The sequence below is a fragment of the Zingiber officinale genome, chromosome 8A, assembly GCF_018446385.1.
Source record: "Zingiber officinale cultivar Zhangliang chromosome 8A, Zo_v1.1, whole genome shotgun sequence".
NCBI classification, from domain to species: Eukaryota; Viridiplantae; Streptophyta; class Magnoliopsida; order Zingiberales; family Zingiberaceae; genus Zingiber; species Zingiber officinale.
In genome coordinates this window covers 11311172-11325259 of record NC_056000.1, presented here as the reverse complement: position 1 = coordinate 11325259, position 14088 = coordinate 11311172, and the positions used below count along the sequence as shown (strand labels likewise).

General features: G+C 36.1%; 2 protein-coding genes and 2 non-coding genes across 8 annotated transcripts; 1 reads left to right on the top strand and 3 right to left on the bottom strand.

The window, feature by feature from the left end:
* Positions 1–475: 475 nt before the first annotated feature.
* TRNAY-GUA lies at positions 476–560 on the bottom strand. Its single transcript is given in 2 exon segments — positions 476–511; positions 524–560. It is a non-coding gene; the product is annotated as a tRNA-Tyr (tRNA).
* A 2043-nt stretch (positions 561–2603) lies between these two features.
* TRNAY-GUA lies at positions 2604–2688 on the bottom strand. Its single transcript is given in 2 exon segments — positions 2604–2639; positions 2652–2688. It is a non-coding gene; the product is annotated as a tRNA-Tyr (tRNA).
* Positions 2689–3463: 775 nt separating this feature from the next.
* Positions 3464–6514, top strand: LOC122012432 (tRNA (carboxymethyluridine(34)-5-O)-methyltransferase-like). Of its 3 annotated transcripts, XM_042568972.1 has the most exons (5): positions 3512–3748; positions 4333–4419; positions 4523–4567; positions 4646–5669; positions 6139–6514. In XM_042568972.1, exons 3-5 carry the CDS (start codon positions 4561–4563, stop codon positions 6221–6223), a joined length of 1116 nt encoding a protein of 371 aa, XP_042424906.1. In that variant the 5' UTR covers positions 3512–3748; positions 4333–4419; positions 4523–4560; the 3' UTR covers positions 6224–6514. The 3 variants fall into 3 exon arrangements, with proteins under 3 accessions (XP_042424905.1, XP_042424906.1, XP_042424907.1); XM_042568971.1 differs by having other exon boundaries at positions 3464–3594; positions 4523–5669; XM_042568973.1 differs by having other exon boundaries at positions 4523–5669.
* A 2345-nt stretch (positions 6515–8859) lies between these two features.
* Positions 8860–13332, bottom strand: LOC122012431. 3 transcript variants are annotated; one of them, XM_042568969.1, is made up of 3 exons: positions 13092–13332; positions 9684–10635; positions 8860–9564 (listed from the first exon to the last, which is right to left on the bottom strand). In XM_042568969.1, the coding sequence occupies exons 1-2, from the start codon at positions 13272–13274 to the stop codon at positions 9685–9687; spliced, it is 1134 nt and encodes a 377-aa protein (XP_042424903.1). In that variant the 5' UTR covers positions 13275–13332; the 3' UTR covers positions 8860–9564; position 9684. The 3 variants fall into 3 exon arrangements, with proteins under 3 accessions (XP_042424903.1, XP_042424902.1, XP_042424904.1); XM_042568968.1 differs by having other exon boundaries at positions 9689–10635; XM_042568970.1 differs by having other exon boundaries at positions 9689–10635; positions 13112–13245.
* Between the last annotated feature and the right edge of the window lie 756 nt (positions 13333–14088).

Here is a 14088-nt window from a genome sequence, read left to right as displayed (position 1 = left end):
ATAAAGCTATGAAGACGGCCACTGCATTGGATGAAAAATGAAACTCTAGGAATGAGTTAATAGATCGTCATGGAATAATTATTTGTTTGGATGGTGATTCAAAAGCCAAGTTGCCATTAGGTGATTTTATGATGTAAAAAATTGATAATCTTGTTGGACTCGTTTATCAAATATTAAGGATATATCTATATTAAAACATATATTTCAAACATTGAAATTAAAGTGACTTGTCAACTAAAATCAAACAGAAGTAATCGAAAAAGATTCAAAAATTATGTTTAAATTTTATTTATTATTTTGTTCTCTACTTAATTTTATTTCCTTATAAAAAGGTACATTTTAAAACCCTAAAACTCGCATCTTCCTCCGACTGACGTTCACTTAGATATATCAATTTTTTTTCGTGTATAAGCATAATTCATTGTGTTCAAAAGAAACACTTTTAATGATAAAAATTAAAAAAGAAAAAAAAAAATCCGACCTGCCGGATTCGAACCAGCGACCGAAGGATATCTGAACCATACTACAGTCCTCCACTCTACTAACTGAGCTAAGGTCGGTTTTGATTAACTTGTCAATCGAATTATACATATACAATATTAAAATAATAACTATTCAAAAAATGTTTTTATTAGGCCTAACATCCTATCATCACTTTTGGTTAAAAAAAACTGAACTATTTATTAAACCAACTATCTCAAATCCGTTTTTAATTTAGCCTAAGGAACATATTTATTAGCTGAAAACTCAAACTCTCATTCTTATTTAGAATAGAAAATTTATAAAATTTTATGTTTAAGAGCTTCGTAATGAGAGGAGACTTTTAAAACCCTTCTTGCCTCCTCTTGAGACAAAACTCTTACTCTTTCTGAATTTCACAGTCTAATCTTCTAATATCCGCTCTTATCTCTAATCCTTTATACAGTTCCTTTTCCTGTCCTAATCATTTTAGTTTTTTTTTTTGTTATCTCTATTATTTCTAGAATTTTACAATGTTTGATCATGTACCTAAATGCGTCACCTTCTGAGATTGTTTTAGATTTTATTATTGTTTCGCTATAGATTTAGATTGATATTCGTAGACAGATTTTAGATAAGCTTCAAAGGAGTGAGGGCCTACAAGTATTTGTATTTGTAACTGATCTTGTTCAAGCGCTGAGTCGATGGACACTGAGGACGTGATACTCTTCGCTGTCTTCGACTGGTGATGTGGATCTCCGACGAACCTGCAAAGAAGCCAAGCTGGGAGGGGTTTCCACGACCCTCCGATGCTCAAGTCAGGTAGTGAAGAAAAAGAAGAGCAAGGCAACGCTAATGTGGCTACAATGATGAGAATCGCATACCTCCGTCGAAGTCTGTGGGTCCTTATATAGGACCCTGGGGAGGCGCGGACACACTTCTCGATGCGTGCACGCTTCCCCAAATATATCTCAATAGGGTTGTGTCAGAAAAGTATGTCTAACGCCATTCCGCAATCGTCTGAGCATATTCCGGATGTGACGGTGGAAACTTCCACCGTATGATATTCTGTCCGCTCCGGCCGCCAACCATGCTGTTTATCGGCGGCAGGTGTCTCGAGGATGAAGTTACCAGCTGTCCTTTTTGTCTCCTTGCACTCTTACCTGTTCTCAGGCCGAGTGAACCAGCCGCTCGGTGCTCATGGCCTCCGGGAATGTGCATACCTCGGTCCTGGCGGGGAAGCCCTGCTCATGTGCTCGGATGAAATTGCGCCTTATTGTCCTGTGGCTCGGTCGAGCGACCTGTCCGCCCGACCCATAGACTCTTTTACCTTGAGCATCAGAAACCCGACCCCTGGTCGAGCTGTCTTTCGTCCGGTCCGGGAGACCCCCGGACGGATGTCCGGTCGGCCGAATGCTTGGTCGGCCCGCTACTTCACTCGGCACGATCTCTGTCCACTCGGCATGACTTTGGGGTTGACTCTCTTGACCATTGACCTCCACGTATCGTTAACTTCCCATCAATGAAGATCCCTCATCTTTATCACCAGATCAATAACGTTGATCATTGTTTGAGATTCTAAGCTTTACATAATTTTTGTTTTCTTTCTATTTGATGCATAAAGCTATGAAGACCGCCACTACATTGGATGAAAAATGAAACTCTAGGAATGAGTTAATAGATCGTCATGGAATAATTATTTGTTTGGATGGTGATTCAAAATCATCATAAGCCAAGTTGTCATTGTTTCGTATCACTTAGTGTGCCATTAGGTGATTTTATGATGTAAAAAATTGATTCTTGTGACGGATAATCTTGTTGGATTCGTTTATCAAATATTAAGGATATATCTATATTAAAACATAGATTTAAAACATTGAAATTAAAGCGACTTGTCAACTAAAATCAAACAGAAGTAATCGAAAAAGATTCAAAAATTACGTTTAAATTTTATTTATTATTTTGTTCTCTACTTAATTTTTTTTCCTTATAAAAAGTTAAAATTTAAAACCCTAAAACTCGCATCTTCCTCCGACTGACGTTCACTTAAATATTTCAATTTTTTTTCCGTGTATAAGCATAATTCATTGTGTTCAAAAGAAACACTTTTAATGCTATTTATTTTTTTTAAAAAAAAACATAAATCCGACCTGCCGGATTCGAACCAGCGACCTAAGGATGTCTGAAGCCTACTACAGTCCTCCGCTCTACCAACTGAGCTAAGGTCGGTATTAATTAATTTGTCAATCAAATTATACATATACAAAATTAAAATAAACTAACTATCCAAAAAAATGTTTTTATTAGGCCTAACATCCTATCATCACTTTTGGTTAAAAAAAACTGAACTATTTATTAAACCAACTATCTCAAATCCGTTTTTAATTTAGCCTAAGGAACATATTTAGTTGAAAACTCAAACTCTCATTCTTATTTAGAATAGAAAATTTATAAAATCTTATGTTTAAGAGCTTCGTAATGAGAGGAGACTTTTAGAAACCTTCTTGCCTCCTCTTGAGACAAAACTCTTACTCTTTCTGAATTTCACAGTCTAATCTTCTAATATCCCCTCTTATCTCTAATCCTTTATGCAGTTCCTTATCCTGTCCTAATCATTTTAGTTTTTTTGTTTGTCGCTTCTCTAGGTTTGTTTTCCCGTATGGAAGCACCTTCAATGGAAATTAATGCTTCAAAGATATCCAACTAAACCGATAATCAAACAACTTGTTTTTAATATACCTTTTTTTTTAAAAAAAGAAAATGATATAAACCTGTGATCTAGACCAAGTAGTATATATATATATATATATCTCTGCATGTACTTTATAAAATTCAATCAAGTTCTCAATTAATTTAAACAATAATATTATAATTCGATCAATATCATATTGAATTGATATATTGATTTTCCTTAAAATAAATATAATCAAATTGGATAATAAAATGGAATTTAAGCTGAGCTAAAATTAATAATTTTATTCAGATTAATTCTGAATTCAAGCCCGTTACTCCGATCTGATTAAACTCCAGCCAGGCCCGGCCAGCCCACGCGGTCACCTCAAACCCTATTCTTCAGACTTTCTTCCTCGTCCGTCTTCACGCCGTCGGCCAAATTTGACAAAGATGTCTTCGACGGTACTATTTTTGACCTGCTAGGATCGATCTCGTATACAATTCCCTAGATCTTTCTCTAGTTTGTGCAAATAGCACGGCTTCGAAGGCAATGACCATCTCCCTTTCCCCGTTTCCCAGCGACATAGTATCGTCTTCCTTCCTCCACCTCCTTAAGGTTTATCTTTTTCTCTCTGAAGAATCTCCTGCTAATGATCACATCCCTACCTCTGCTTTCCTCGTGGTTGTTTCCATGCTTAGGTTGTTACTTTGCGGATTCTTAGTGATCTGTGCAACAAGCTAGTGTGGTGACATTAACTTTATCCTCAAGTAACTCTTGTTTGGTTTGTTGTTGTATTGCATGTTTGTGTTTATCCATCTGAGAATGTTAGTTTAATGTCGATGGTTCTTGTGCACAGGCGTTCATTTTTTATGTCCATGTGATGTGTGTGTGTTTTTTTTTTTCACTCCTAAGCCAAAGTCTATTGTTGGGTCATGTAGTGCTTTGAATAAAATCTGTCTGAGCAAGTCAGGTTTTTGCCACTGCAGTGTACTTAGTAAGAACTTTTCCCTTTAGGGCATTACAGATAAATTTGCAGATATTTGCCTTTTATGTATGAAGAAACAACTAACAGTAACTGTTGGGTTAATATGTTTGCTTGTCTGAACCTGATAATTTTGTGACATCGTGGCAGTTGTTTCTTTCAACTTACGATTACTACTACTTTTGTCGCACTGAATTGTTGTATGGTTATATGCAAGGTGTGAATGGCCTACTTGCTTCTTTCCGAACAAATGTGAATGATATCTTGATGAAGCATGATTTACAAACGACCATAGAAGTCTGAGGTATTGATGTTGATCTATTAGAGATCTTTATTTATTGTTACTTATTCTCAAACTATTCAATGTTATTGAATGCTAATATTAAATTATGTTTCACTTGTTATAGGGGCACCACTAGTGAGTTGAGCGGAGTTTCATGGTCCTATGTTCAGTAGGTTCAGCACAATACTATATTCAAAACCTACAAAATTGTTTATTCTGCTAAGAGCAGCATTTCTACTGCATCCAGATACCTCTGTAGGTAGGTTTTCTGGAATGTCGGCCATGGAGTCATTACGCCACACTCAAAAATTTCATTCAACAAATTTATTGTCAGAGAATTTAGATCAGCCATCTAATTCCCCAGAACCTTCATATTTGCATGTGGAGAATACTTGCTCGTCCAGTGTCTGCTCCACTCCAGACATTGAAAAGAAGTATGTTCATCGCATTTATGATGCCATTGCACCTCATTTCAGCTCAACTCGATTTGCTAAGTGGCCAAAAGTTGCTAGTTTCTTGAACTCTTTGCAGCCAGGTTCTGTCATTTTGGATGCTGGTTGCGGAAATGGAAAGTATCTTGGCCTGAACCCTGATTGCTTCTACATAGGTTGTGATATAAGCCCTTCTCTAGTTGAAATATGCACAAGGAAAGGCCACGAAGTAATGGTTGCTGATGCTGTTGACCTTCCCTACAGAGAGAATTTTGGTGATGCTGCAATTTCTATCGCGGTATTGCATCACCTGAGCACTGATAGTAGACGGATAAAAGCAATAGAGGAGTTGGTTAGGGTTGTTCGGAAGGGTGGGCTGATTTTAATCACTGTGTGGGCTGTTGAACAAGAAGATAAATCACTACTTACTAAATGGACACCTCTCTGTCATAAGTATGATGATGAATGGGTGAAGTCAAGCAATCCACCTGTTCGTGGTAATGCTGCAACCAAGTTGGAATGTATCCCTGAGTTAGATGAAAGTTGTAGGCAAACATCCAGCAGATTGTTTGCTGGAGAAGTGGAGTCAAGAGCAGACAAAGTTATGGACGGTGCTTCTATTTCATGTTCCATTTCTGAGGGAGAGTATTCTCCCAACGATGGCCTATCTGAGACCCAGCAGGAATATTTTGTTCCTTGGCACTTGCCATATCACCGTGCTGAAATTAGTGGTGCATCAGCTTCAGCACTTGAATCTGGACTAGCAAAGAAGGATGATAAGAAAGGAGCGTTGGTATACAACCGTTATTACCATGTTTTTGTTGAAGGCGAACTCCAAAGGTATGCCTGTTTGCCTAGTAGTTACTATGTTGCCAATTTTGGTTGATAATCTACCCTTTTTATGCCCGTCTTTAGCTTAGTTATTTCATAAAAGTTGCAAAGTTAAAATTCTGTTCAACGTTAGGTTCACAACTTTAGAAGATCTAAATATTACCTCTGAAGTGTATATTTTAGTTATAATTTAATTGAATTATTTATGGTGGTGCCGAACTTCGAAATAGTTTATACAGTTCTCCACTTGGATTATAATCAAACAGAAATGAATATAAGCTCAGTTTCTAAGTTTAAGCTCTTAAAAACTCATGACCTATTTAATAATCTGATTTAATGACATAAAACTTCTCTATGGATAACAACTGGTTCGTTGTAGGTTTATTTATTGGAAAGTTTCCTCCTACATTATTGTTCTTAACTCGTGTTTTTCTTTTTCTTAGATTTCTAACTTTTTTCGATTTGATTTGATTTGTAGGTTGGTTTCGGGCATAAATAATGCATCAATTGTGGACCAATTTTATGACAAATCGAATTGGTGTATTGTTCTCGAGAAGATCTAAGACTCTGCACGATAATTGTTGAATATTGTAGATTCATTTGAGAGAATTTTGGCTGCAACTTCGAATCCTCCTCAATTATTAGAATTATTTGTGCGCTGGCACTGGTTGATTCTATGGTGTCCATGCTTTGTATTGCTAATTGCTATTGACATGAGCAATCAGCTTAGGTCTGTAAAACATGAATTGAGCTTAAACTGATGACATTAAAAAAGCTCTGGGTTTTTTTAGCCTTCTGCGTTTCCTGATTTATTCAAATGTCTAGTGGAAAATTTCGTGGGGTTAGGTTGATCATTCCATACTAGCTGTGTTAATTATTTTTTTTTCAAATTTATTAAAGAGTTAATGAGGTTGAGCTTTTATAGATTATTAATATTATTAGTAAAGAGTTAATGAGCTTGATGTCAACCATAAGCAGTGGAGGCACGGGACGTCCGCAGTGAAGTCCATGGAGCGTTTGATCCATCAAGAGTATCAACAATGTCATTCCAGATAAATCTATGGGTGACAAAAGGTGAATATACTCGTCCTCAGGGTCTCCGTCAATCCGTTTCAGGACTAACATGGAGGAGGTAAATCACGGATGATTACTAACCTTTGGAATAGTGACTAGCATATAAATGAGACATTTATATCGATTTTACCGAGATTTGAACTCTAGACCTCATTGATGACAACACCTCATGTGCTAGCCACTAGATCCATCCGAGGGGACATTCCAGATCAATCTATGCACTATGCTCATACTAAACCGTCAGGGTATCTGATCATTGGGTATAAACGTTTCATCATCGTTGTTCGAGCTCTCATCTCTTTCTGAATCTGCCATCATGCTTTTATAGTGTTTGATTAGTTACATAGTTGTCTTTATACAACAACACAACAACAACAATAACCAAGCCTTTTCCCACTAGGTGGGGTCGGCTATATACATAGTTGTCTTTATAATTTTATTTATTTATTTAGTAAATAAACTTTATGTTGATACATTTTTAATAAATTATAAATAACTTAAAAGTATTTGATATTAAAAACTGATTATAACTAGTGGTAGATTGTTGCTTTGTGCGATTGAAAGAATATATAAATATATAATTGGCTATTGCAAATAGTTAATACGATGAAAATTATCAACATCTTCAAATCTATTTATACATATTTTGCAATGAATTGAATTCTAAAATGGTATTTAGAAAAATAAATGAAATAACTAAGATTTTACATTCGAATGATAAAGAATACTAATTTTGGCATATTATTTTAAATATTATTGTTTATTAATGATTTCAATAAATTTTGATTATGTTAATTTATGAATTAATTCATTATAATAGTCTTACTTTATTGTAATGAATTAATTCATTATCATAGTCTTACTTTATTGTAAATAGATGTAATATTTTTTGTAATTGACTTTTCTTACATAGATACATAAATTTTACAAAAAACTCAAAAACTCGTAAGAATGATATATAATTCAAATTAATTTAGAATTCTAAATATACGATTTTATGAATATTGATGTTGAAAAATAAATCTTTATATATCTTTTAAAAAGTAATGTCAACCGATTAAATGGCAACCAATGCTAATATATCTATATTATCTGTATAAAAAAATATCAATAACAAATTATTAACATCCTCAAATCAATTCATATTGATATAATTTTTTTTTTCCGTATTGGTCCTGAGACGGATTAGCGGGGACGTCAGGAATGAGCATATTCACCTTTTGCCACCATATCAATATAAATTTTTTAAATGAGTCAAATTTAGAATGCATATCTAGAAATACTTCACATCATTTTCGATCCAAATTGTTATTCATAATTAATACAGAAAGTAAATCAGACATTATCTACCGAATTCATCAAAAGTTTTACCAGATGAAAGTCAGAGAGGCATGTCAGATCAGCCCTGCTCTTGGGTGGTCAAGTTATCACTTGGTTAGCCCATCGACTCCTTCCAATCGGTCTATCTAATTTTCGAGGTTCAACTTTCCTAGTATACTGTTCCGTTTAGTCAGTTCAGCTCTCTTAACTCCTAGTAAGCTTACCTGACTCCCAGAGGTCAACTTCCCCAACTCCTTCAGATGAGTCTACTAGACTTTTGGGTCTCATTTCTTCCAACATATTCCTCTACTTAGTCAGTTCGATACCATCGACTCCTCCAATCAGTCTACCCAACTCTTAATTCTCCTAACATATTGCTCCGCTCAGTCACTTCAGTATCACTAACTCCTCCAGTTGATTAGCCAAATTTGGAGCTCAACTCCCCTTGACTCCTTCCGCTTAACATCTGACTCTAGTGGCTCAACTCTCCCCACTTCACCAGATCGGTATACTTGACTCTTTAGCTCAGAGCCACCAATTAACCTCCATTTGACATTCAACCCAATACCCTTCTCAACTCCTTCCCTCCCTGCTCAACCTCGTCAATCAGACACTCTTATTTACAAACTCCTAACCCATTTCTTTCGGGTTCTCCGATCTTATTCTCCTTGAAATTAACAAGTCAGCCCCTTCAGCCCAATTGATCCCATATCTAGTGAACTAACCCATAAATGATCCCATATATAGTGAACTAGCACCATAATAATGATATAATAAGTGAATTGTCAAAGCACATGAAACAATATGATTATGAAAACATCTCCTTTATCAGAATATGTCAAACATCTCCTAACCAATTAATATTTAGAGAGAGGTATTATATAAAGGAAGTCCGCTCTCCCGGGACGGATGCATACACTTTGCATACAATTACATACTCTTGTTTAGTATTCATCTTCTCTATCTTCCCACTTAAAATCTTACTTGAGCATCGAAATGACTGAGTGGCTGAACCGATAACCTGGCGTCCATTCTAATCCTCTTGTTCTCTCTCTCTTTTCCACCGGCTTGAGAGACTCTCTTGACAGCTGGTTCTCCTTTCATCATACGAAGACTTTGTTGATACCGCACCCGTGGCTCATCCAACAGAATTTATTTCTAAGATGTCATAACACCTTTCGATTTACACAAGCTACTTCTAGCCAAGTAACCTTTGCTGAAACATATTAAACACACATTTCACAAGATATCAGGGATTTTAACAAAAAAAAAGTACATTGACCACATTGACATCTGGTTTAAATTCGAACAATATAACAGGATGTATTTCACTACTAGCCAGTAATATGAACAGAGGAATTGATGACTAGCTGGCGAAAATTCAATGTAGAAGATAGAACTGAGATCTAACAGAGTCAAAACAAGTGTCCACCCATGGATGAACCACTGCCCACTGCAACACATTCACAGTGGTCGATTATCATAAAACTGGGATCTATGGCTTCCATATCTGCACACAGAACAAACATCGGAAAAAGGTTAAGACAATTCGTCATCAAACCAGCGAGAGCACATGGATTTCACAATGGCAAAAAAAAAAAAAAAAAAGGGGGGGGGGGGGCCACTAACCCTACCGATAGTGGTTTGGAATCACAATGGATTCTGTGTTACTGCCACCTGTTCTTGGAAGCTCGTCATCAGTCTCAACAAATCTGAAGCCTCTTATATCTACTGATCTTGTAGAGTTTTCACCGACATTTGAACCATCAGAGCCCGAATGATCACTGCTTCTTCTTCCACTTCGTCTGGATCTTTGTCGGCTTCTTGGACCTCTATGGAATACCTTACAAGATATGCAAGACGTCAACCAGTTACCCCTGCTCCGAGGGAAATCTTCATGCTCGTCTCCGGTCTCAGCATCACCATACTCGATGACATAGTCACCTAAAACCACCCCGTGTGGTACTTCTGCATGTATAGTGCTCAAAACATCTATAATCTCTGTAGACTGCTGGAAGTTATCCCAATCAAGTTGTCGAGCAGGGTCAATCTCTGAAGGGCACGAATGAGGATGCTTTAGCTCAGCGTGCTTTTGCAGCTCAGTAAAATTTCCAATGTATGAACACTGCTTCTCTTCACAGCATCGCTTCTTCATGTTCAAGTATACACGGGCCTTGTCGATAACAACCCAACCAGTTACATCCCCTCTACATAGTGGGCAGGCAGGTCGGCTGCCCGAGTTTGAAGAGATGTCTTGAATACAAACTACAGTGGCCCCATGTGTTGTTGATGTGACTTTGACAACAATAGGCATCCCATATGCACTTTTGAAGCGCTCAAGACAGTTTGAATGGGCCTGGTTAGTATCACACATGAAAGGCCGGCATCCCTTGTCATAAGAAGAGCACTGAAGCATGACCCCATTGTGAGGGAAATCCAGACAAATAGGGCAAGTCACATCTTCCCAGTTACAATCTACTTGTACATCATCCAAGTTAGGAGGATGGGGCTTGGCATGAAACTCCATCGCATCAGAGGAGCACAAGGCTGTCTTTTTGCTTTCTAAACCATTACCGTAGGCCTGAAAATGTCAACAAATGATGGGCTTGAACATCAAAATAATGACGGGCTTCAAAAATCATTAACACAATGATGGGATTGAACATCAAAATAATATCAAGTATCACATAGCTTGAATCCACCAAACAAATTAAAAAAAAAAACAATATTAATCATATTAGATCTTTCCAACTTGATCAGTACTACCAAATGAGGCCCTAACATACCAGTTACTCAGGGTCTTCAAATGAACCCTCTATCCTGGACCAGACATTCTATTGCTTTTTTCTAAAATAAGAATATGATGGAAGCAACGACCTTCTCATTCAAGACAATGACTGCTTACAGTAGAAAAATCCAATCAAGTTCAAAACCTGTTCAAAATCTGAATAGTGTGCATGAAAGCAACCTCAATTTGGTGTTAACAAATCACAAGAAGAAAGCTCTTGACAGCATGCAGCATCATATAATTCAGCACTCTAGATACTACAAATAGAATCAGATAAAGAAAGTACAGAAAAATTGAGCAATGAACAACAACTAGATATCTGGGATGGCATCGAAAGAAAAGAGACAAAATATGTCCCTGATCCGATAGGTTAACTAGGAGTTTCCTTAACCAAAATGGTTTAAGCTACTAATGTGTGCAGAATCCAATAGTAAGGTGACCTATTTTTATTATCTCCAAAAAATAATGGTGTGTTATTTTGTAGGACGAAGAACATAACATATACCAAGTTTGGTTGATGAAGCATTTTCTATCTACAAGTACCAAGCTAGGCTATGGAACTAGCATATGGAATTGCAAGTTGGTAGCATCTGTAGTCTACAAACTCTGCAACAAGTTACTGTACACATGACAGTCACAGAATGTTTATGCAAGTGTGTGATGCAGAAAAGATATGAACGAGATGTATATTGGAATCACCTTCTTAAGAATTACAAGGATAGAAGAAAAAACCCAAAAAAAATACAGAGAAAATTATGTAGTTTCAGGGTTGTACCATCCATATATGCACAAAGTCTCAATATTATTCAATGTGTCAAAAGGATGCGCGAAATCACTCGCCTGCTAATAATATAAGGAATTTGGGCTGAATACACATAAATTCAAGTTGGTTTAGAGAAAAAAATGCATCCTATCAGTACTTGGACAGGATGCAGGGAGGAAGATGTGAATAATTTGTAAAGTGAATAGAAATTCCATGTAGTTCTTGGGACATAGTGAACTGTATCACCCAGAAAATTGCTATTCATTGGAAATCGATTGAGCCAGGGCATCATAGTGTTCGGTTGAGAAAGATAATGTAGATGAAGCTGAAGTAATTGGCAATATCTAGTAGCAATTGGACACAAAGATCTTACATTACAAGTTTGCCTATAGTTGGGGAATATTCTACTCAGTTCATTCAAGCAAATTGCACTGCACTTGCAACATACAAGCTTAAGACTTGACATATATTAGTACGTTACTAGTACTATAGATTCATACAATGCCATTTGACCTCCAAGGGATCAGTAAAACTGTTTTCCAGTAGACCAAAATTATAATACATTCCAATTCTCTCCCACTCCAACCATAGCAAGACATAAAAAATAAATCAATTCAATGCTATAAAAATTAATATTGAGAAGGAAAAGAATAGAACTAAAGATTCTATTAGACTGGCTTACTCCCTCCTTGCAATTCTTTGCAATAAAAAATGTGGCATTATTGTATTATTGTTTAACCAAGTTCATTAATGGATCCATCCATTAAAAGAGATCTACAAAGCTTCAAATTCCATCCCTACAATATATACACGCTAAAGATTGTAACTTTGGAGACTTTCATTTTGTTTCTTCTTGAATTACATCATTCTTTATCATTCCTCATGCATTATCCACATGTTAAAGATTACAGTATTATAGAATCTCAATTCATTCTCTTTTTAAACTACTACAGGATCATTCTCTGCACTTCCTCAAGCATTATAAAATTACCTACATGTAAACAATTGCATATTAGGAGAATTTCTTCATGGGAAAACAAGGATCTCCCCTTGTTCAATCAATAAATATATTCTAGAATTGCTTAATTAGTTTGCTAATTCCCATGTATCCAATTATACTCCCCATACATGCAATCCATCAACACAAGAATTCATCTAATATTCATCTCTGGTCTCCAATTCATAGAAAACCTAAAGAATAAATAAACAGATAATCGATAACACCAGTTAGAAAATCCACAGAGAGACGGTTCATCTTGACGTATCTAAGTAAGCAGAACCAACATAAACATCGACTGAATTTCCAGTTCATCAAACAGAACCCAAGCTTATCAATCAAATAGATCACAAAATACACTAGATGATATTCAACATCAACCGCAGTTATAGTTGTGACATCGAATACCAAAAAGACACCACCTTTGAAATTTTCATGAAGAGATTCAACGAAACCGCATAGAAACCGAACTAGAAGGAATCAGTGTACCGAGTGAAGCAAGAGCGGACCTCGTTGAAGATTCCTACAGAGGGTTGATGTGGTACTCAGTCCCAAAGCCGAAAACCCTAACCCTAGATCTTTTTGGCGAGGGGAAGAAAGGAAAAGAGGGAGAAGGAAGAGGGGAAGATGATGCAGGAGTCGTAGAAGAAATAAAAGGTCCTCCTTTATCATATGTGCAATATTAAACACGATGAATTTCAACCCAAAAAGGAAAAAGGAAAAAGGAAAAAAGAAAAAATAAACAATGTGATTGTAATTTAGACATTTCAATCTATTTTATGTTCGGTCGTGTGATATTGTCATAACATATTTTTAAAAAATATTATCAGAAATACTATTCTTGTAATTTGGTAACAAAATGAAAAAACCATATTAATTTTTGTATTTAAAAACAATTACTATATATATAATCCTTATGTAAATGCTTAATGATTAATTAGATTGAAAATTATAATAAAATTATTTTCTAACTAACAAAGTCACTTGACTTTGAAACTACATTATATATGATAAGTATTGATTTGGAATAATTTTTCAATAATAAATAAAAAAATATATTTAATTTTTTATCTATAAAAAACTATGCAAAACACTACATTTTTCATTGCAGTGCCTTTTTTTTGTGAACTAGTGAGAATAGGTTTTGTGTGCATTTAAAACTTCTCACTAACATCATGCCACAACTCCAAACGCACACCAACGCGACAGTCAAAGTGGTTGACTTTCTATTTAAAGTCAACTAAGTCAACCTTCTACAGAGACAAAATGTCAGCACCCTATTTGCGCATCTCACTAATCCAAACCCAGATTAACAAGAGATTGAGCTGAATTAAAAAACTTTGAGAAGTTCTACCCCAACGTGATCCCCAGAAGTATACCCACTTTAAAATACGTGGTAGGGAGGCGGTTCGGTCAGCTGAGTATGAAAGTGGAGTCATTCGTCGCGCAGAAACAAGGATCCGCCTGGATCCTTTGTGGCTGAAGT